The sequence below is a fragment of the Chiloscyllium plagiosum genome, unplaced genomic scaffold (assembly GCF_037043375.1).
Source record: "Chiloscyllium plagiosum isolate Xiang-an unplaced genomic scaffold, Cpla_swu_hap1 HiC_scaffold_30, whole genome shotgun sequence".
In the NCBI taxonomy this organism is placed as follows: domain Eukaryota; kingdom Metazoa; phylum Chordata; class Chondrichthyes; order Orectolobiformes; family Hemiscylliidae; genus Chiloscyllium; species Chiloscyllium plagiosum.
The window spans coordinates 13317853-13340876 of record NW_028270168.1 but is presented as its reverse complement, the minus strand read 5'-3'; the positions used below and the strand labels follow the sequence as shown (position 1 = coordinate 13340876).

The following is a 23024-nucleotide window of genomic DNA, read 5'->3' as shown; positions in this document are numbered from 1 at the left end:
ACCCGCCGAAGCGCAACCCACCCATACCTCTACATTTACTCCTTACCTCACACTACGGGCAATTTAGCGTGGCCAATCCACCTAACCTGCACATCTTTGGACTGTGGGAGGAAACCAGAGCAAACCCACGCAGACATGGGGAGAACGTGCAAACTCCACACAGTCAGTCGCCTGAGGCGGGAATTGAACCGGGTCTCTGGCGCCATGAGGCAGCAGTGCTAACCACTGTGCCACCAGGTCCTGGAACAAAGCATTAGAATCTGCAAGTGCTTCAAAGAGTTGATTCTCTCCAGGTAATTGTTCTGAAATACTAGGTCATTGGTTGCTCCAACAATTTCTATTCAAAATTTACCAACCTGCAAGATTTGAATAGACTGCAGCTCTCAAACTCCTAAAAGCACTTAAGGCAATAATAAATCCATCATCTACTTAAAATAACATCTCCAGTAAAAGTCTTAATAACACAATGTTTTCTTCAGGTTGAAACTTTAGTTCTAGTAGCAATTTAAAGGGACACTCCCCATCAGTAGACAAAATTTACCAGATTGGTGGCTTGTGAAGAATATAAGGGATATTCAGTCAGTTTAAAGGCAAGTGTAGTGTTCCCAAGCAGCAAGAGTTAGATAATTGCCAGTTGGAAAAACCATAACTAATCCTCAAACTACTGATAACTTTTGGAACTCTTGTTTCAAGCAATGGAGCATTTGGAAGTTACATAAGGTTTTTTTTTGAGATTGTAGTCATTCATAGGTCAGATTCTTCCTAAGGGAAGAGTACTAAACTGGGCCAAGGCCAATTATAGCAAAATTAGGCAGGAGCTCGGAAATGTGGATTGGACACAGCTATTTCAAGAGAAGTCCACATTTGAGATGTGGGAGGCTTTCAAAGATAGGTTAAAGATCGTGTAGGATAAGCATGTCCCATTGAAGGCAAAGGATAGGAAGGGCAAGATTCGTGAACCGTGAATAACAGGAGAAATTGTACGACTAGCAAAGAGCAAAAGGAAAGCGTGCATAAGGTCTAGGCAGCTAAGAACAGAGCGAGCCCCCTGGAGGAATATCAGAAGAGTAGGGCAAGTCTTAAATGAGGAATCCAATGGGCTAAAAGGGGTCATGAAATAGCTTTCGTGAGCAGAATTAAGGAGAATCCCAAAGCATTTTATTCTTATATAAGAAGCGAGTAACTAGAGAAAGGATTGGTCCACTAAAGGATAATGAAGGAAGGCTGTGTGTCGAACCTGAGAGAATGGTTGAGATTCTGAATGATTACTTTGCAACAGTGTTCACTGAGGAGAGGAACATGATGAATGTTGAGATTAGAGATAGAAGTTTGATTAGTCTGGATCACATTGACATAAGTAGGGAAGATGTGTTGGGTAGGCTAGAGATTATTAAGGTGGACAAAGCCCCAGGACTGGATGGGATCTACCTCAGTTGCTGAGGGAGGCGAGAGAAGAAATAGCTGGGGCTCTGACAGATATCTTTGTGGCATCTTTAAATACAGGTGAGGTGCAGGAGGACTGGAGAGTTGGTCATCTTGTCCCCTGTACAAGGAGGGTTGTAGGGATACTCCGGGTAACTACAGACCAGTGAGCCTGATGTCAATGATGGGAAAATTGCTGGAGAAGGTACTGAGGGATAGGATCTATTTATATTTAGTAAAGAATGGGCTTATTAGTGATAGGCAACATGGTTTTGTGCAGGGAAATTGTGCCTTACCAACTTAATAGAGTTCTTTGAGGAAGTGACCAAGTTGATAGATGAAGGAAGGGCTGTTGATGTCATATACATGGACTTTAGTAAGGTGTTTGAAACTGTTCCCCATGGTGGGGAGCAGAGGGATACAGATGCTTAGGAATTGACCAACTGGTTTAGACAGTACATTTGGATCAGCTCAGGCTTGGAGGGCCGAAGGGCCTGTTCCTGGGCTGTAAATTTTCTTTGTATTCTAGATAGGATAGTTTGGAAAACATTCCCCCTTGGGAGAGGCCTTCTCAAAGGGGAATAACCTTAACATTATCGGGTGGCACGGTGGTACAGTGGTTAGCACTGTTGCTTCACAGCGCCTGAGACCCGGGTTCAATTCCCGCCTCAGGCGACTGTCTGTGTGGAGTTTGCACGTTCTCCCATGTCTGCATGGGTTTCCTCCGGGTGCTCCAGTTTCCTCCCACAGTCCAAAGATGTACAGGTCAGGTGAATTGGCCATGCTAAATTGCCTGTAGTGTTAGGTAAGGGGTAAATCTAGGGATATGGGTGGGTTGCACTTCGGCGGGTCGGTGTGGACTTGTTGGGCCGAAGGGCCTGTTTCCACACTGTAATGTAATCTAATCTACAGCAAAGCTGTCAGGAGGCATTTTTCATATGAAAGCAAGCCATAAAGATTAGATCAGCTGACAATTTTAAGATTGATTCTGTTTTTGTTTGGTAAGGGTTGAGGAAACAGGACAATAAACTGGAATTAATCATAGAATCCCTACAGTGTGGAAACAGACCATTTGGCCCAACAGGTCCACACTGACTCCATAGAGTATCCCATCCAGCCCCATTCCCCTACCATGTTACTCCACATTTCCACTGACTAATGCACCTGACCTACACATCCCTGAATACTGTAGGCGGTTTAGCATGGCCAATTCACCTAATCTGCACATTTTTGGACTGTGGGAGGAAACCAGAGCACCCAAAGGTAACCCACACAGACTCCGGGAGAATGTGCAAACTCCACACAGACAGTCACCTGAGGCTGGAATCGAACCCAGGTCTCTGGCTCTGTGAGGTAATAGTGCTATCCCCGGTAACGATCAGGCATGATTGAATTACATAGCACAAAAGGTTCAAGGAGCTGAATTGTCTCCTCTTTCTATGTTGCTACTGACTTAATTATGAGCAAGGAGTTTCTCACATGCTCAGATGTTTGATAGCAATAACAGTTCCTTATGTAAAACTTAACTTCTACCGAAATCATTATAAGAACGGAGGAGAGAACAGGAAGAAAATATATGTTTTTTATTCTGCCAAAGAGCTTAAAAATAAATTACTTTCAACTGAAATTAACATTATTGCAGGCAAATATCACAACCCCTTTGTGTACAGTGTGGTGAGATGTGGTTTTAAGAGGGATTTCTTTGGTCCTGGTCCTCTTGAAGAGGGGTGGTGAAAATCTGGTGCCAAGGTGTCCGCACCATGGAAACTGACTAAATTGTTCTGGCTTTTTAAAAAATTAGACTAAAGAAGCATGAGTGGGTGGAGTCAGGCTCACACCGACCCAGGGTTTTAAGTTTGCTTTCAGTTGTTGAAGTTGGGGATTTCACAGTTGAAGTTGCTAGATACAGCTCTCACTCTGCTGCTGCAAAACGTTTGGGTTCTCTCTTTCTGCTGCGAGATTTTTCCTGTTGGCTTTTTCTTTCTTCCGGACTGGAGGAGATGAAAAATTAGCAAATCTGTTCTGCTGAATTTGTCTTTTCCAAGGATGTGTTTATGGGATGCTACTGTATTGGAACAGTTGAGAAATAGTTCAATAATATTTCACTTTGTTAAATATTTCAATAGAGTTAAAGTTATGCCAATTCTTCTTTTCATGTTTGTATTTTAACTGTGGTGTAAGAATAACATTTTGCTTAAAACCTAGTAGTTTGACCACTCAAATCAGATCTGGAATGCAGCTGCTTGCCTTTAGATAAGATAAAAGCTGGGGTCAAGGCTAAATCCCTTAATATGTTCTGAGAGGGTTTGATCTGGTCCATAACAAATTGAGGGCTCTTGATGGGATCAAAATCTCTCATTCCAGTTGAGTTTTAGAATTATTGGACTCAAAGAAAGTGAATGGTGAGTGTTGGTATTTTCAAGTGTTGAATTGAGTTGGTTTAAATAGGGAGTATCTTGTGTAATAAGCCACTGAAAGAGCTGTAAGCATTTTCTGGATGTGGAAGAAGTCACTTGGGGTGGTTTACAGAGGGTGCCTAAGGCAAAGCTTTCAGGATTGACAGACAAGCTAAAGTTGGGGTTGCCTTTGATGGTGTGGAAAGGAGAAGTAATTGTAGCAATAGCTCAGCATTTACAATGGCCAGAAATGCAATCGGAATAATTGGAAATAGCTAAAATTCAATTGCGAATAAAACAACTTGAATTTGAAAAGGATATGAAACAGTTTGAGTTACAGCTGAAAGTAGAAGAAAGGGATAAGGAAAGAACTTTTGAACTTTGGAAGTTGGAACTGAAAAGTGGAAGTTGACTTAAAATTTGATTTTATTTATTGTTATGTCCTTAAGTACCATTAGGTTTTGGCACCATGGTGCAAACAGTACACGCAGATCATTGTAAGCAAGGACATACAGATCACAGGGTGAAAGAAAACTTTGAGGCATACGGGTTACCTAACACAGGGCATGCACTAGGCAAGATCAACTATGGCTGAAGTAGAGGTGAAAGATTGGAGTAGTGCTGAGGACAGTGATGAAGAGCAAACCCATCGTAGCCAAAAGAGTGGTGCGGATCTGTCTAAACCTGTTCAAGCTCTGCCTAGGTTTGACAGGATGGACGTAGAAGCTTTATAATTTTATTTGAGCAAGTGACTAAGCAAATTAAATAGCCACCAGCCATGTGGGTTTTGATGATTCAAACAAAGAATCTTTGATAGGTGGACAGGGCATTGAAAATTGATCAAACATATGACGGTCTTAGACAGTTATTTTGCAGGAATTCCAAATTCACTTCCTGAAGATTAGCAGCAGAAATGGCAGATGAATACGATCTGGTTCATAAACCAAAGTTTGGCTTCCAACATTAGTTTCAATCTGTGAGGGATACAAATTGGGAAAAAGAGAAATCCTCAGCTGCTAAAGGAAAAGGAGGTCTTATTGAAGACGGTAAAGATAGGTTACCACAGTTTAAAAAAGAAACCCATGAGGGAGAAAGAGAAGTAAAAAAACTTCAGGTGTTTTCACTGCAATAAAGTAGGCCACATGAAGGGTGGCACAGTGGTTAGCACTGCTGCCTCACAGCGCCAGAGACCCGAGTTCAATTCCTGCCTCAGGCAACTTTCTCAGGCCTCAGGAGTTTGCACATTCTCCCTGTGTCTGCGTGGGTTTCCTCCCACAGTCCAAAAATGTGCAGATTAGGTGAATTCACCATGCTAAATCGCCCAAAGTGTTAGGTGGAGGGGTAAATGTAGGGGAATGGATCTGGGTGGGTTGCTCTTCGGAGGGTTGGTGTGCACTGTTTCCACACTGTAAGTAATCTAATCATGCAGTCTCAGTGTTGGTGGTTTACAAAAAAACACTGGAAAGGTGGGTGTGGGAAAATTGGATAAGCCAGGGCTTTGAAAAGGTGATAAAGGAAAGCATGGTGAAAGCTAAAAAGCTGCAAATTATGCTTGATGTAGATATAGGATAGGCGAAAGTGAGGACTGCACATGCTGGAGATTAGAGTCGAGAGTGTGCTGCTGGGAAAGCAAAACAGGTCAGGTAGTATCCGAGGGGCAGGAGAATCGACGTTATGGGCAAAAGCCCTTCATCAGGATATGCTACTTCACTTAAGCAATGTGCTTATAGACTTAACACTCTTAGAGTCATAGGGTCATAAAGATGTATAGGACTTTGGTCCAACTTGTCCACACCGACCAGATATCCCAAACCAATCTAGTCCCACCTGCCAGCACCCAGCCCATATCCCTCCAAACCTTCCTATACATATACCCATCCAGATGCCTTTTAGATGTTGCAATTGTACTAGCTTCCACCATTCTCTGCGTGAAAATGTTGCCCCTTAGGTCTCTTTTATATCTTTCCCCTCTCATTCTAAACCTATGCCCTCTAGTTCTGGACTCCCCCACCCCAGGGAAAAGATTTTGTCTATTTATTCTATCCATGCCCCTCATGATTTTATAAATCTCTATAAAGTCACCCCTCAGCTTCCGCGCTCCAGGAAAAACAACCCTATCCTATTCAACTTCTCCTTGTAGCTCAAATCCTCCAACCTGGCAACATCCTTATGAATCTTTTCTGCACCCTTTCAAGTTTCACACCTTTCTGATAGGAAGGAGACCAGAATTGCATGCAATATTCCAACAGTGGCCGAACCAATGTCCTGTACAGCCGCAACATGACCTCCCAACTCCTATAATCAATACTCTGACCAGTAAACGGAAGCATACCAAAAGCTGCCTTCACTATCCTATCTACCTGCGACTCCGCTTTCAAAGAGCTATGAATCTGCACTCCAAGATCTCTTTGTTCACCAACACTCCCTAGGACCTTACCATTAAGTGTAGAAGTCCTGCTAAGATTTGCTTTCCCAAAATGCAGCACTTGGCATTTATCTAAATTAAACTCCACCTGCCACTTCTCAGCCAATTGGCCCACCTAATCAAGATCCTGTTGTAATCTGAGGTAACCTCTGTGGTTTTTATTGAAAATGCATTCTGAATTTTTGCAGTGTAGTTGCTCCACTGACTGACCTGTTGAAGAAGTGCAGAGAATTTCAGTGGATAGAGGAGTGTCAGAAAGCCTTTGATGTCTGGAAGCTGTGTTGACTACTGTGTTACACAGTAGCTACTAATTAGGCGTAGCTACTGTGTTAGCTACGCCTAATTAACAAAATCATTCAAGGTGGCAATTGATGTGGGTGTCAGTGCTGTACTCTTACAAGAAAATGGTGAGAGAATTGAAAGGCCAATTGAGTAGTTAGGTTCTGCCAATTTTTTCTTAATATTTTAACTGTGGTGTAAGAATAAAATATATTTAGCTTAAAGACTAATTTGAATTGCACCTGGAATGCAGCACTTTACATTTGCCTGTAAATAAAGTAAAAGTTAGGGTCCGAGCTATCTCCTTGATACGTTTTGAGGGGGTTTGGTCTGGTCCATAACAACAGTAAAATCTGACCATGAAATAAATAACCAATTAATATTTTGTTTTGATAATGAAGGAATGTTGACCAATTGTAATTGTTCACATGAAAAGGCAGTCTGACATGTTGATTTAATAGTTCAATTTGGTGATGAGATGATAGCCTAGTGGTCTTATCACTAGACTATTACTTCAGAGACCCAGTCAACGTGACGAGGATGTCAATTCAATAGTAAATTTGGAATATAGAGTCTAATGAGGGGCATTGTTGGGTAGGCCTATCTGATTTATTTTAGGAAAACTGCTATCTTTAACTGGACTGGCCTATTTGTGACTCCAGACTCATAGCAATCTCGATTGCCCTCTGGGCTATAAGGAATGGGCAATAAATGCTGATAACATGCACATCCAATTTTTTTTTAAACATCCTATTTTAGTTTATCACCTCTCTCCTCTCTTTCAGATGAATAACTTCAGCATCCATTTTCTTGCAAGAATCTGTTTGTACAACACCAATCTTAAACCACCACATGAAACCCCCACCCTATGTTCTGCATATAAACCCACATTTTCCTAGCTACCATCAATTCTGAGGAAAGGTCATTTGACCCAAAACATTAAATCTGATTTCTTTCCACAAGATGCTGCCAGGCCTGCTGAGCTTTTCCAGCAATTTCTGTTTTTATTTCTGATTTACAGCATCTGCATTTCTTTAGGATTTTACCACATGAAACTGTTTGGCTAGTCTTTGACTCAGGACTAACCCTGGCATCTTCTATACCATGTGGATACAAACGGTTGTCAAGGCATAGAGAAAACAATATTATTCAAGCAAAGGTGAGTTTGCAATGGAATTGTAACTTTTACCAGCCTAGTTTTTAATTCCTCAAACTGAAAGAAAATGAAAACAAGGCTAGAACACAGTCAATTACATTTCGAACAAAGGAGGGGGAAATTAAGGTTGAAGTGGATTTGAATTATTAGTTGTTTTCGGCCTATTTTCAGATACAGTCCTGAGGTTAATGCATCTGAAAGTGGGTCTTGGGCCTACACAACTTATTTCTGGTGAGCTGGTTAACTGAGTATCTAGGGTCATCTCATCACTGGCAGCTTCCCAGAAGGAAGGAGATGAGGTCAAGGAGAATGGGACTAAACCTGCACCTGCAGCATGTCCTTAGGGATTGCTGACTCTAAATGAAAGTAACATTGAAGTTAAAGCCTGCTACTGCAGGATTCTGCTTGTTGCTGACCAATTTGACAAAGACTTCCTTGATCAGATGTTAGGCCCCTTGTTGGCATATGCAAGGGTGTCATCTCTGTTTAGGGTGCCCACCCAGGATGCCTGAACATCATCCAGAGTTAGAAGTATGTCATATGTCAAATTCATTTCTAACCATGCCTTGAAGGCAGGAGCAGTTTTAAGTTTGTTAGCCATTTCGTTTTGAAGTTCTATCACAGTGTGTTTACAAGCAGTCATGGGAAAAGGTTTGTGACATCAGTAGACTGATTGTGACACTAATAAGAAGGTAATATCCCTCCTCATCTTTCCACTTTCAACACAAAATCTGATGAGACAAGCTCTTCATAAGTTTAGATGTTCAAGAAGAAGTGCAGGAGAATCTAATGGTCATTGACTGGTAAGAGCAGCTCACTTAATGGGCCTTGGTTTAGAATATAGAGGTGCAAGAAATACAAATATGTTCCAAAATTCATTGTCAAGAATTTAATTTCTTTTTGATTCTCATGATGCATTATGCATAATTGTGAGATACAAACCAGAAAGTCCCATATCACTTCACATCAACGAGTGAGCGAATCTGTTAGAATGGCACTTGGAACAGACCAACTGACTGCACTGACGGAAAGGGAAACTAAAAAAACCAAAGCAGATTGATTTCTAATGCCAAGTGCAAGTATGGACAAGCTCAGAAAATCATAGCCACCGTGTTTGAATTGGCCTATTTCAAATTCACCGGATTCAATGACAAAGAAAAACCTATGTGCACGGAAGACCAAAGGAAAAATGATGGACAATGGAATTATTCTCCTGGAAAAGGCATCATGTGCAAGTGTGGGACTAATCCCAAAAGAAACATCTGGTTTTGTGATGAGGAATATTTGTTATAATTTTCATGAAAATAATCCTAAACATATGCATTGGGACTCATAAGTGTTTTTTAAGATTATTGAAAATAGTTTTGACCTTTATACATAGCTTACACATAGAATGGATGAGGAGTAGTCAGGCTGGAATTTAATTTGTGATTTATGTCCTTTATGGACACTTCATTCCTGATGAAAGTGCCTCTTTCTCACAGCCATTCATTTATTTTAATACTCCAAAGTGTTTAAAATAAATGGATAGCATTTCAGTGCTTAAATTACAAACTTCTGAATCCAATTGGTATTCACATGCTCAGTAAAATGAGGGATAGCTTTGGATGAAACTCCCATTATTTATTCAGCATTGGGTCTAAACCAATTCTTTATCCTCACACATGGGAAAATCTCTCATTTTGATTCCACAGTCCAATAAATGATACAAGATGGGATCAATTTTGCTATGTTTATGTTACATCTTATAAAGAGTTCACGACACAAAAATAAGACATGAATCCCAAATGGTCTATGCCAGCAGTTAAATGTCACACAAGACTCCTCTGAGCCCTCTTCATGTGACCGTCGTAGTAATAGCTTGATATTCCTTTCTTCCTGGTCCACTTATCCAGCTTCTCTTTAAATATATCTAAGTTACTCTTTTTTTAAAAATTCATTCATAGAATTGGGTGTCACTGGCCAGGCTGGCAGTTATTACCTATCCCTTGTTGCATTCATTGCTTTGGGGCTGGAGTCACATGTAAGCCACACCAAGTAAAGACAGCAGTTTCCTTCCCTAAAGGACATTAGTGAACCTTTTAAAAATAAATATTACATGTTTTAATGGAACATATGAAAGTAATACAGTCCAAGGTAGAGAAAATAATAATCGTTTCTCAAAGTCAGGAGGTTCTAAATTCTTCCGCTGCTGGAGAGGACGTCACTGAGGCTATTTTTGAAATCTGCTTTGCACTTTTGACCTTTCCCAGTGCATCTTGTGGGTTAATTCTTTGAGAAATTTGCAAGCAGGGGCATCCCTAGCCAAGAGTCAATGCCATCCTTTAATGGAGGCTTAGCAGACAAATCAAAGGTAGAAATAAATTTATAAAAGGAAGAAATAAAAGACGGAAACAGACCCTTTGGCCCAACTCGTCCATGCCAAGTTTCCCAAACTAAACCTTCCCATTTGGCCTGTATCCCCCTAAACCTTTCCTATTCATGTCCAAAGTCTTTTAAATGTTGTAACTGTACCTGCACCTACCACTTCCTCTGGCAGTTCATTCCACATGCAAAACATCCTCTGTGTGAAATCGTTCTATTGAAGAAACCTTGGCTTGTTCTTTCAGTTTAACTTACAGATGATGCCAATATAAATCAGTGGTGATGGGAAGTTAATGTTGAAGTTGGTGGTGGTGGTGCCAATCAAGCTGGCTGTTTTGTTCTGACTGATGACAAGCTTCTTGAGTATTGTTGAGCTGCATCCATCCAGCCAAGTGGGAAGTATTCCATTACACTCCTGACTTGTGCCTTGTAGATGCTGGACAGGCTTTGGGGGGCATGTCATCAATGAGGGCATAGTGGTGAGTTACTCACCACAGAACTCCTAGCCTGTAATCTGCTATTGTAGCCAATGTTTATATGGCTGGTTCAGTTCAGTTTCTGGTCAATGGGAACCCCAAAGATGATCAAAGTAACCAGAATGTAAAACGTGGCTTGCCCCGTGCAGAGTAAGGGAGTTGCAGCTGCACTAGGTTGGAACAGCAGTTATTGAACCTTTGTAGTGAACCTGTCTGCTGAGCCATCCAGGAATGTATCTTTAAATTAAGCACACTGTGAAATTGGTTAAGTTTCTGTTAAACATAGAACCACAACAAGTAAGAAGCACCTAAAATATAATTGCTTGAACTGGGTTGTCCTGACAACCTGTACTAAAGATCTCAGGACTTCAATGAGATCCTTGCCACTAGCTAATGACGATTATGATCCCCAAAAATCAATTAACTAGGAACTGTCAATGTTTAATTCTTTTGTTTACAAAGTTATGCATGATGATCAATGTTCTGCATACTATCTACAACACAAGGCTGACAATATGGTGAATTCTTGATGTTACTTCGTTTGGTTTTACATGGGTACCTAGCTCCCCACAGTGATTCACTACCATCATCATTCACCTCCATGGTGAGTGTGCATACTTATCATGGAGGAGTGTTTTGCACATTTATCCTCTAGTATGTGAACAATGTGATTTTCAGTACACTTGTCCGATATAAGTTGAGCACATCGTCATCCCTCATCATCAATACCCCTTCCGGCTGTAGAATCAGTACAGGAGGTGGTGTTTCTGCCCATCATATTGTCCTGTCACTAACTTCTCCTAGTTTTCCTGGTCTGAGAGTTCATCTCCATCAGACATTCAACGTATTGATTTTAATATGATCTGAGCTGCAATATTCCAGATTCTGAAAATTTTCAATTGTGTTCTTTTCTCCCTCTCCGCTGTTAAAGGATCTCAAAACATTGTAAGTCAGGATGGAAATGATTCCAGAAGACTTTAATCTGTGGGCGACCAGTAAATCTGCACCAACACAAGCCACTTTGCTTGGTCAGATTGTGCTCGATGCTGTTCTATTCCTCTGCCTTGCTGTCTTTGTGGTTCACGTGGTAAACTTTCTCATTAGGCATTTGTCCCGTCAACCTTCAAAGGTTAGTGGTCATTCTCTTGTTAATTACCATCTGACAGTACTAAGGCTTTTGGGACCATACTTGCAGTATAATGGCTTAATCAATAAAATTATTTGAATATTGAGGAAAACAAAGATTATCTTCCTCTAGGCTTCCTAAGAATAGATGATACCTTCAGATGGCTATACCTACTAAGAATTTTAAGTAGGCACATATCTTTGAGTAGCTCTGTTGGCTGCCTACCTGTGCCAGTCAGTGGGATAGGAAAACTGGGCTAATCTCTTAAAAAAAAAAACTGGGATCTAGTATTTCTTTCAAATAATGTGTTGGAAGAAATTGGCAACGACCCGAACTGGTGTTTGTCAGCTTGTTTATGTTCCATGAGGAAATAACAATAAGGTTGGCTCATTAACATCTTTTTGTTTTCGTGGGAAGTGGCTGCCACTGACTGAGCCAGCATTTATTTCCCATTCCATGTTGCCCTTGAGAAGGTGGTAGTGAGCTGCCTTCTTGAACTGCTGCAGTCAATTTACTGTAAACAGACCCTAAAGGCTGTTAAGGAGGGAATTCCAGGTTTTTGACGCAGAGACAGTGAAGGAACAGTAATTGTTTTCCAAGTCAGGATGGTGGGGGGCTTGGAGGGGAACGTGAAGGTGGTGATGTTCCCAAGTATCTGCTGCCCTTGCCATTCTAAATGGAAGTGGTCATGGGTTTGGAAGGTTCTATCTAAGGAGCCTTGGTAAATTTCTGCATTGCATCTTGTCGACAGTACACACTGCCGCCAGGATGATCATACTGAATGACAGAACAGTCTCAAGGGGCTGAATGGTCTATAACTGCTCTTATTAACACACCATGCTTCAAAGCATCACATTTAAGCAAATACAAAGAAATGTATTGCTGATAGTGAACAAAGTAACAGCATAGAAATTATTCATCAGCAGATACAATCCTGAATACATTGGGTTTTTAAAAGGTTATCACATTATATCAAGGACAAGAGACCAGGATTTCTATTTTTAAAACAGTCGTCTGAAATCAAGAAGTTCCCTTTGGCTTGCACTGACCATTTCACTTTCTCCAACACAGGAAAGACATTACAAACTCAATCCTTTAACACCAGATGAAACTAGAAGATTGCACTATGGAATCACCATCCAAAAGGTTATACTGAAAAAGATGCAACTTGTCGAGTTAAAGATTGGCTTGCTAAAAGCTATTCTCAGCTCTCTGAAGAAAAAGAGAAAAGTGAAACATATTCATGGCCACAACAGAAACTTATGTTGTGCATGTTCCTATTGCAACAATGCCAGTACTGGTACAGCTGGCACAGATGTTAGTGTGGCTGGATCAGACAGATGAAATACTGCAAAGAAATGTACTGCTAAATATTAGAAAAAAATTTGAAAAATATCTAATAATGATTAAAATAATCTACTCTAGTTTTTGTATCTGAATTCCGTTTGTGGATGTGCGTGCGAGTAGAAGATGGTCAGAGTTCATAAGAACAAACAAGCACAGAAAGTGCTGGAGAAACTCAGCAGGTCTGGCAGCATCTATGAAGAGAGAGAGTTAATGTTTTGAGTCCAGTATGACTTCTTCACAGTGATTCTGAACTCAGAAGAACTTTAAAGAGGAGTCATATTGGGCTTGAAATTTTAACTGTTTCTCTCTCTCCACAATTGCTGCAGACCTGCTGAGTTTCTCCAGCACCGTTATTTCAGATTTTCAATACCTGCAGTACTTTACATTACAATTTTTAAAAAAATTTGGTTGCCACAGTGTGACAAAAACTTGCATTTTTTTTTTTACATTATTCATGACCACAAAACATTACAAAGTACTTACAGCCATTTAAGGTTTGATACCATTGCAATGTAGAAAGCACACAAGCCAATTTATGCACCCAAAATATCCTGAAACAAAGTAATTCTTTAGCAAAACATAAGTAACAATGAATGTATGCCTATATTGATTTGGTTAAAGTTAGATACATATTTTTATGAACATTAATGTAACTGTGAGCATGACAATACAACCAGAATCATAAAGTACAAGGAAAGATTCAAGATACTTAGATTATTTTCACCAGAGCAGAGAGGCCTCGGTGGAAATTTAATAATGGTTTATTTACAATCATAGTATGTATGATAATGTGATGAGAAACAAAAAGCTAATCCCTTTGATTGGGAATTCAATGTCAACAGGTCAATTTAAAATGTTGCACAAAGTAGTATAAGGAATATTCATGGAAAAGGTTGCTGGAATCGTGGAATACTTTATCACAGGAAAAGGTTGAGACCAATCTTTTAAAACTTAAAAATCACACAACACAGGTTATAATCCAACAGATTTATTTGGAAGTACTAGCTTTCGGAGCACTGCTCCTTCATCAGGTAGCTACCTGATGAAGGAGCAGCGCTCCAAAAGCTTGTACTTCTAAATAAACCTGTTGGGACTATAACCTGGTGTTGTGTGATTTTTAGCTTTGACCACCCCAGTCCAACACTGGCACCTCCACATCATGGCTACAATCTTTTAAAAGACAGTTTAAGGATGACTTCAATGAACATTTACAACACAACAGATGGAGAGGGCTTGAGCTTTGGGATTCATTTGTGATTCTTCAAACAAAGGAACTGGCTCAACAAGTTTACAGTGGGAAAACTGATAAGTATCACCCTGGATAAAAGATATTCCAGATAAGTGCTCTGTTCTGAATTACTACACCATTTTAGTACCTGAAGAAGAAAGCCTAGACAGGCCAGGGCAGTACGGTGGCACAGTGGTTAGCACTGCTGCCTCACAGCACCAGCGACCCGGATTCAATTCCCACCTCAGGCAACTGTGTGGAGTCTTTCACATTCTCCCAGTGTCTGCGTGGGTTTCTTCCGGGTGCTCCGGTTTCCTCCCACAGTCTAAAGATGTGCAGGTTAGGTGAATTGGCCATTCTAAATTACCCGTAGTGTTAGGTGAAGGGATAAATGTAGGGGAATGGGACTGAGTGGGTTGCTCTTCGGAGGGTCGGTGCGGACTTGTTGGGCCAAAAGGCCTGTTTCCACACGAAGTTATCTAATCTAATAAATTGTACTCTCTGCAGTATAGAAGAGTCATATGTAATAGGGTTAAGGAGAATCCAAAGGGTTTTTGCAAATACATTAAGAACAAAAAGGTAACTAGGGTGAGAATAGGGCCCCTCAAAGATCAGCAAGGTAGTCTTTGTGTGGAGCTGCAGGAGATGGGGAGATACTAAATGAGTATTTTGCATCAGTGTTTACCATGGAGGAGGACATGGAAGATACAGAATGTAGGGAAATAGATGGTGCTATCTTGAAAAATGCCCATATTACAGAGGAGGAAGTGCTGGATGTTTTGAAACACATAAAAGTGGATAAATTCCCAGAACATGATCAGGTGTATCCGAGAACTCTGCGGGAAGCTAGGGAAGTGATTGCTAGGCCCTTTGCTGAGATACTTGTATCATCGATAGTCACAGGTAAGGTGCTGGAAGACTGGAGGTTGGCTAACGTGGTGCCACCATTTAAGAAAGGTGGTAAGGACAAACCAGGGAACTATAGACCAGTGAGCCTGATGTCAGTGGTGGGAGGGAATCCGGAGAGACAGGATGTACATGTATTTGGAAAGGCAAGGACTGATTAGGGACAGTCAGCATGGCTTTGTGCATGGGAAATCATGTCTCACGAACCTGATTGAGTTTTTTGAAGATGTAACAAAGAGGATTAATGAGGGCAGAGAAGTAGATGTGATCTACATGGACTTCAGTAAAGTGTTCGACAAGGTTCCCCATGGGCAACTGGTTAGCAAGGTTATATTGCATGGAATACAGGGAGAACTAACCATTTGAATACAGAACTGGCTTAAAGGTAGAGGACAGAGGGTATTGGTGGAGGGTTTTTTTCAGACTGGAGGCCTGTGACCAGTGGGGTGCCACAAGGATCGGTGCTGGGTCCAGTACTTTTTGTCATTTGTATAAATGATTTGGATGTGAGCATAAGAGATATAGTTAGTACGTTTGCAGATGACACCAAAATTGGAGGTTAACTGGACAGAGGTTACCTCAAATCACAATGGGATCTTGATCAGGTGGGCCAATGGGCTGAGGAGTGGCAGAAGGAGCTTAATTTAGATAAATGTGAGGTGCTGCATTTTGGGAAAGCAAATCTTAGCAGGACTTACACACTTAATGGTAAGGACCTACGGAGTGTTGCTGAACAAAGAGACCTTGGAGTGCAGGTTCATAGCTCCTTGCAAGTGGAGTACCAGGTAGATAGGATAGTGAAGGTGGCATTTGGTATGCTTTCCTTTATTGGTCAGAGTATTGAGAACAGGAGTTGGGAGGTCATGTTGCGGCTGTATAGAGCATTGGTTAGGCCACTTTTGGAATATTGCATGCAATTCTGGTCTCCTTCCTATTGGAGGATGTTGTGAAATTTGAAAGGGTTCAGAAAAGATTTACAAGGATGTTGCCAGGGGTTGGAGGATTTGAGCTATAGGGAGAGGTGGAATAAGCTGGGGCTGTTTCCCTGGAGCATTGGAGGCTCAGGGGTGACCTTATAGAGGTTTATAAAATTATGAGGGGCATTGATAGGATAAATAGGCAAGGTCTTTTCCCTGGGTTGGGGGAATTCAGAACTAGAGGGTTTAGGGTTAGAGGGGAAAGATAGAAAAGAGACCTAAGGGGCAACTTTTTTCATGCAGAGGGTGGTGCATGTGTGGAATGAGTTGCCAGATGAAGTGGTGGAGGCTGATACAATTACAAATTTTAAAAAGCATCTGGATGAGTATATGAATAGGAAGGGTTTGGAGGGATATGGGCCAAGTGCTGGCCATTGGGACTAGATGAGGTTGGGATACCTGGTCGACATGGACGGGTTGGACCGAAGGGTCTGTTTCTGAGCTGTACATCTCTATGACTCTCTAACTTAAATGAAACATAAAAGATGCTAAGAGAACATGGCAGTGTGAATGTCAAAAGGATGTTTCCGCTTGTGAGAGAATCTTGAAATAGGGGTCAGAGTTCAAAGATAAAAGGGGTTGCCCCTTTCAGAGGGGTGAGAGCCTTTGGAATCCCCTTCTTCAAAAGGCACTGGATGAGAATCCTTAATTTTGTTTTGAAAGGCAGATGGAGATAGATTCTTTATTGCTGGTGTGAGGGGGTGGGGTGAAAGATTATTGGGGATATGCAAGAATGTGGGGATGAGGTTAAAAATCAGATCAGCCATGAACTCATTGGATAACAGAACAGACTCAAAGGACAAAGAGGCCTACTCTTGTTCCTTGTTCGTATTGGTACCACTACAATTCACAAAAAAGTTGTTAAATTGAAGGGAAAAGAAAACTATGGTATAAATCCTTAATCACCATCAATGACCCTCCATTGCTGCACTCTCCTGATGGAGAGCACTAACATAGATATTAGCCAAGGGCAGGACTGGACCAAACTGTGAATCCGCTATCTTCATTCCTCTTACCAACACAGACCTATACAGTCAGGCCTCACACTTGAATAAAGGCTACTTTGTTAAGGTACTGGACTCATGAAACAATATCCCCAAAAATCAATGCATTCAAAACGGTGAGGGAGGAAAATTGAGAGTTTGGGAGGTTGGCTGGGTAGTCGGGTTGGTAGATGAATAGAAAATAATTTCTCCAAAGTCTTCTACCAACTTTTGACCTACAAGTAAAAATAGACTACTAGAGAAGAAATGGGGAAAACACTTTGAGACCTCAGTTGATTTGATACAAAATGAATAAAGTTGAAGTCCCAATAAAAGTACCATGGAGTGAAAGGCCTTGGGTTTGCACAGAGAATTTCAAGCATTTTCTTAGTCCTCTCATTACTTAAGTCAGAATGCCGTGAGAAACTAATGAGTAAAGAGTGTAGAAAGAAAGAGAGAGAGAGAGAGAGAGAGAGAGAGAGAGAGGATGAAAGAGGATGGGGGAGGTTCAGGACACCAAGTGGGATTGTACATTGAGATTTTTGGGAATGTGAGCTGCAAGGACAGCAATAGCTACCATGTGGCTTTGCCTTAGACCCCCGCCCCCCCAAACCTTTCCTGGTCTCACAGATCCAGCCTCTCCGACACTCGTCTCATCCACCCACCCTCCCGTGCCACAGTTGTCACAGAGGAGTTGCGATGATTCTTAAAATTAGGCCACAGTGAAAAATGTTAGGGAAACATGGCCTCAGCAGTTACACCATAACAAGTCACCTTAGTCTGTAGCCTAGGAAGACTAAAAGTGATTGGAAAGGGGATGTTTAAAAAGCAAAGATCATGCAATACGACCACGCAATTATGAAAATTCTCGACTAAAAATGCTCCTTTTAAACCTGGCACCATAAAAATACAACTTGCTCATTCCCAATGGTAGTTTGACCTGCAAACCTGATGTCCAAATAAGACCAATCAACATGCTTCATAAGGAAAGTACTAAAGATGTAAGTTAGTCGTGGGCATATTGTTTTTTTTAATACAACGCCTGAGTCACAAAACGACTTTCACCTCTCAATTTGTCCATTTATTGTAAATCAACACCACAGTGGAACTGAATTTATCACAGTTTTTTAAAGATAGGTTTGGTTTAACAATTCCAAAACATGCCAATTAAATAATCATACTGACTTTGATCATAGTTTGGTTCAAGGAATCCATGCTTACAGATATTGAATACTTTAAAGATAAAGCAAAACAAGCAGGATTCCAATATTCACACTGCCTTTGAAATGTGACGACCTTACTGTTAGTGACTTGTGAAATCATTGACCAGAGAAATATTTTTTAATCCACTCCCCAATTTAAATAATACTTCCTGTCTTGTCTCATTGTCCATTTTTTAAAATTTAAAAGTTCCATTGCTTAATTTAAATTCAACTTTAATGCCTCATTTGCAACATCTGTTTAATGTCAAAGCCACAAAAAAAGTTAAAAACTGAAAATAGTGTAAATGCACAGATCAGCACATGAAACAGGAACTAATCTTTGGCAATGGAGCCCTTCATCAGAATGGTTTCAAGCAATTTTTTTAATTTCCATTTTGTATACACAGAGGACTAAATAAAAAGTATTAAGAATACTGCACCGTTGATTGGTGTGCAAGATACAGATGTGCAGTAAGTCCTTTCTTTTCCATTGTCAAAGTAACATTATGGCTTATTCACTGCGCAAAAATGACTTATTCCTGATAAGCTGTTCTGCATAGTTAACAAACCAACTTCAGGCTTTTGAATGGACTGACCACAAGCTAAGGGCTGAGCCCATCGTCAACGCAAAAAGCAATGGCAAACTTCATCTCCAAATTCCTCACATGAAACATAAAATCTGCATTGCCCTCAGCTTCAAACATTTTGCAACGCAACCAAGTGATAATATTTGTAAACAACTTCTAGCTACCTCTACTGGTTCTATAGATAAAATATGTCAGACTGTGGGGTCCCGAGGTGTATATCAAACAAGGAATGTTTGACCAGCTGTTTTCCCTAGCATCACAGATGTCCAGTGGACAGTGGAAGAGATTCCAGAATCCTGGGCTACTTGGGGTGTTCCTGTTGCCACTTGTTGTTGATTGACCCACAAGGTTGGGATTGGAATGGGTTTGACAGTGACGCTCACTCCAACACATTGGAACACTCAGCTCATTAAAGTTCGCACATGAAAAACTGGGAACTTGGGCGAGGTAGTGGAGGGCTAGAATTACTGATGGAGAGCACCACTTGGAATGGAAGATCAACAGGGAGGAAAAGAAAAGCTCATGAAACCCTGCAAGTTAGTTTTTCTTACTTCAGCTGATTTGGAAATTTAAACAGCAACAAATGGGAAGTCAATGAAACTTCTGGCATCCCAGTTCATGAAATAACTATGACAGTAAACTACAAAGGTCCACAATTCAGCAGGGACAACACAGGTGGTGCCAACTAACTGTGTGCAGAGTCACATTCAGTGAAATATGTATAAATCTCTTCCATCCCTCAAACTGTACACACCATGAACATTTATTTTATACTTGGAACTGGTAATTTAACAACTGAATACAATTAGCAGCACCCTCACTTGACCTCTCTTGTAGCATACATTAATGCAAACAAAATGGACCAAGATGCTCTGGGCAATACAGAAAGATAAGGTAAGGTATCATACAAATTACTTCACAGGTACCAAATAAAAATGCATTATCACATGCCAGTTAAGGTACAGACTAGGATTATTTCAGTCAGAGTCAAGTTGCTTCATGTACAGTCACTTGCAAATGAAAGAAACAAAATATATACTTTAACCTTCACTGGTCAAAGCTCACTAGAATTCAAGTATTCCAAATATAATAAAATTAAACCTGACATAAAATGAGGGGTATCCACAACCCTGCAGAGATAAACAAAATGCTAAAACTGGCACCAGATTGAGCAAATTTTGCACCATACATATTATCAAAACACAAGAATCACTTTTAATCATGATAGGAAAAGCTATTATAGTGCATATTTACTCACATCCTACATCTGTTGACATAGACATGAGCAATTTAAAGAAACCCTCTTCACTAATAATGTTTGTAGTGTGAAAACTGACAATTAAACTACTGAACAAACTTGAAACTACCATTTACCTCCATATGTTTTTACAATTTTAACTTATTTTCACAGTGACTGAATTTTCTCCCCAGACACTATTCCTCGCCATTTCTTTTCTAAAAGCCTTGGCTCTTAGTGGGATAGAGTTCCATCAGTATTGTCCAGTACTTTTCTGTTGCTCATTATGTCGAGATAGCAAGTGTCAGTAGACTTGTTGACTGAGTTTCCAACATGCACACACAGACCATTTCAGTAAGGAAGTGTCAAAGCATAATCCTTAATTTGGCAGTTAAATGCCAATTGTAGCACTACTAAGCCAATTCCTCATATGTATGGTTAAGGCTGTTCTACCAACTGAGCTATCACGGAGCCCTAGAATAGACAGGAAGCTCACCAAATAGCTACTGTGCACCCAACATGCCCCGCTCCCTCAAAAAGAAGCAGGGAAAAGGAGAAGATAAAACATTTTACTATCACCTCACCTTCATTTCAGAAGAGAAAGGAGAAAACTCATTTGGCGACCAGCTACATTTACATTTATTCTTTTCCTAATCTCTTCCAACCCAGACCTTTATGGTCTCTCAAAAATTGTATCTCAAAACAGCATTCAAGTTCAACTCTAATCTATATCATTTAGAAAACTTGAGGCCATTAATAAAAAGGATTTTTTTTTTAAAAAGCCATTTAAATAGAGATGTTATCTCACAGTTTGCTGGTTTGGAAGGTAGCTAAAGCAAGAGTAAAATTTGCTACAGGATGCACCAAAATAAAGCTTTATAAATTTGCACTTTTACTTTGAATGTGACGTACATGAAGCAATTTCCAAGAGCACTTCGAACAACATCTCAGATATGATGCAACTTAGATTGAAAGATTTATAACCTTCGATATCTGTGCTGGTGTGGCTTAAATAGATTCACTTATACCACATTAAACTAGGCATGTGCTAAATTAAAAACTAATTCAAGTCTCAGTGTAGTTTTAACACAACTTAAAATATTATTTTGATCTGTACTGCTGGCAGTCAGTGCATAAGCTAAATGCGCTCAGATCCTAATCCAGTTCCCATATTACAAACATACAGTACAGATCTGCACTGTTCATGGAATGAAAACTTTTAAAAAAAATTTAAACAAAAAATACTATCCAATTTCTTAAGGGTGAAAGTAAGTTCCTTTCCCTTCTCTCAGTCCTTCTTCTTGTCCTTTAAGGCACGGAGTCTCTCCAGGAGAGGTGGATGGGAATAATGCCACATGGAATACAGCCAGTCAGCAACTGGAAAACCTAAGTTATCCTTGTTCAGTTTTATCAGTGCAGAATACAGGTCTGTGGCTTTTCCTAGATCCTTTGCAAATGTGTCAGCCTGGAATTCAAATCTCCTGCTCAGTACAGTCAGGCTAAAGGATAGCACCTATTAAAAACAAAAGTTCATCAAATGTCAGATGCAAACTTAGGAAATTGGGACAAAAGTAGGCCATTCAGCATCCTGACCCAACTTCACCATTCTAGATCAACTGTTGCAATGCCATTTTCCTGCACAATCCCCATATTCATTGATGTCATTATTCTCCAGTCATCTACAGATTCTGGTGTTGAACATATTCAATGACTGAGTGTCCACAGACCTCTGAGGTGGGGAGTTCCAAAAATTTTCTTATCCTTGGAATGAAGAAATTTTCTTCTCATCTATGCTCTAAATTGGTTTTACACATCTCAGCCAAGAAAAACATCCTAAATATTTGAAGGGTGGAAGTAGAATGGAAGTTCATTCAGAAGCAGTTTCCAGTTTAACAAAACAGTTGGTCATGGCTTGAAGATCGTAAGAAGTCTGCCCTGTCCCACCAGTGTTCACATATGGTGATGCATATGTCGACCGATTGGCTCCTCCACACTGCTGCACCATTCAATCCCTGACCCAAAAGGACAAACCTGATTCAGACTCACCTACAAGAGGAAATATCCTTTCCAAGTCTGCCTTGTCAAGATTATTGACAAATAAACCTGTTGGATTATAATCTGGTATTGTGTGATTTTTTAAAAACTTTGTCCACCCCAGTTCAACACCAGCATCTCCACATCAAGGTTGTTCAGAATCTCAAAGACATCCCATACTTTAAAACTCCAGTAGAAATAAGTCCAGTCTGTGCAACCAATCATGTACAACCTGCTCATTCCAGTATCAACTTAGTGAATCTCCCCTAAACTCCCTCCAAGCCTGTTACATACTTCCTTGAGGGAGAGCAGAACTGCAAACACAGCTCAAGATGTGATCTCAACAATGCCCTATTTAAATGGAGCGTAATATTCCTACATTTATGTTCAATTTCTCTTACAATAAATGGATTGCATTCAAAGAGTCATCTTCATGACTTTCTTTGCCTGTTTAATCTTTTTAAATGCATGTACTAGTTCACCTAGATCCCTTACAGCCATTATCCATTTAGGCAATACTCTGCATTTTTATTTTTCCTGCCAAAGTCAGCAACTTCACCTTTTTGCCCACTCATTCAAACTATTTATGGCCATCTGAAATCTCATATCTACTTCACAACATACGTATATTTGTGTCATCTGCAAATTTACCTGCTGTGCTTTTACTCCCTCACTGAAGTCATCATAGAGTCATAGAGATATACAGGACGGAAACAGACCCTTCGGTCCAACTTGTCCATGCCGACCAGATATCCCAACCCAATCTAGTCCCACCTGCCAACACCTGGCCCATATCCCTCCAAATCCTTCCCATTCATATACCCATCCAGATGCCTTTTAAATGATGCAATTGTACCAGCCTCTACCACTTCCTCTGGC

The 23024-nt window shown here is 40.4% G+C and overlaps 1 protein-coding gene and 1 long non-coding RNA gene across 4 annotated transcripts in view; one reads left to right on the top strand and one right to left on the bottom strand.

Moving 5' to 3' along the window:
• The first annotated feature begins 178 nt into the window (after nucleotides 1-178).
• On the top strand, nucleotides 179-13068 carry LOC148142140 (uncharacterized). Of its 3 annotated transcripts, none has more exons than XR_015752128.1 (3): nucleotides 179-293; nucleotides 11450-11647; nucleotides 12716-13068. It is a non-coding gene; the product is annotated as an uncharacterized LOC148142140 (long non-coding RNA). The 3 variants fall into 3 exon arrangements; XR_015752127.1 differs by lacking the exon at nucleotides 179-293 and adding an exon at nucleotides 5173-7681; XR_015752126.1 differs by lacking the exon at nucleotides 179-293 and having other exon boundaries at nucleotides 9819-11647.
• A 632-nt stretch (nucleotides 13069-13700) lies between these two features.
• The window catches only part of zmpste24 (zinc metallopeptidase, STE24 homolog), a 39649-nt gene continuing 30325 nt past the window's right edge, over nucleotides 13701-23024 (bottom strand). Inside the window, exon 10 of the mRNA XM_043717383.2 lies at nucleotides 13701-21624. Within this exon, the coding sequence (XP_043573318.1) occupies nucleotides 21400-21624 (225 nt within the window). The 3' untranslated portion in view covers nucleotides 13701-21399. The remainder of the gene's footprint in view (nucleotides 21625-23024) is intronic.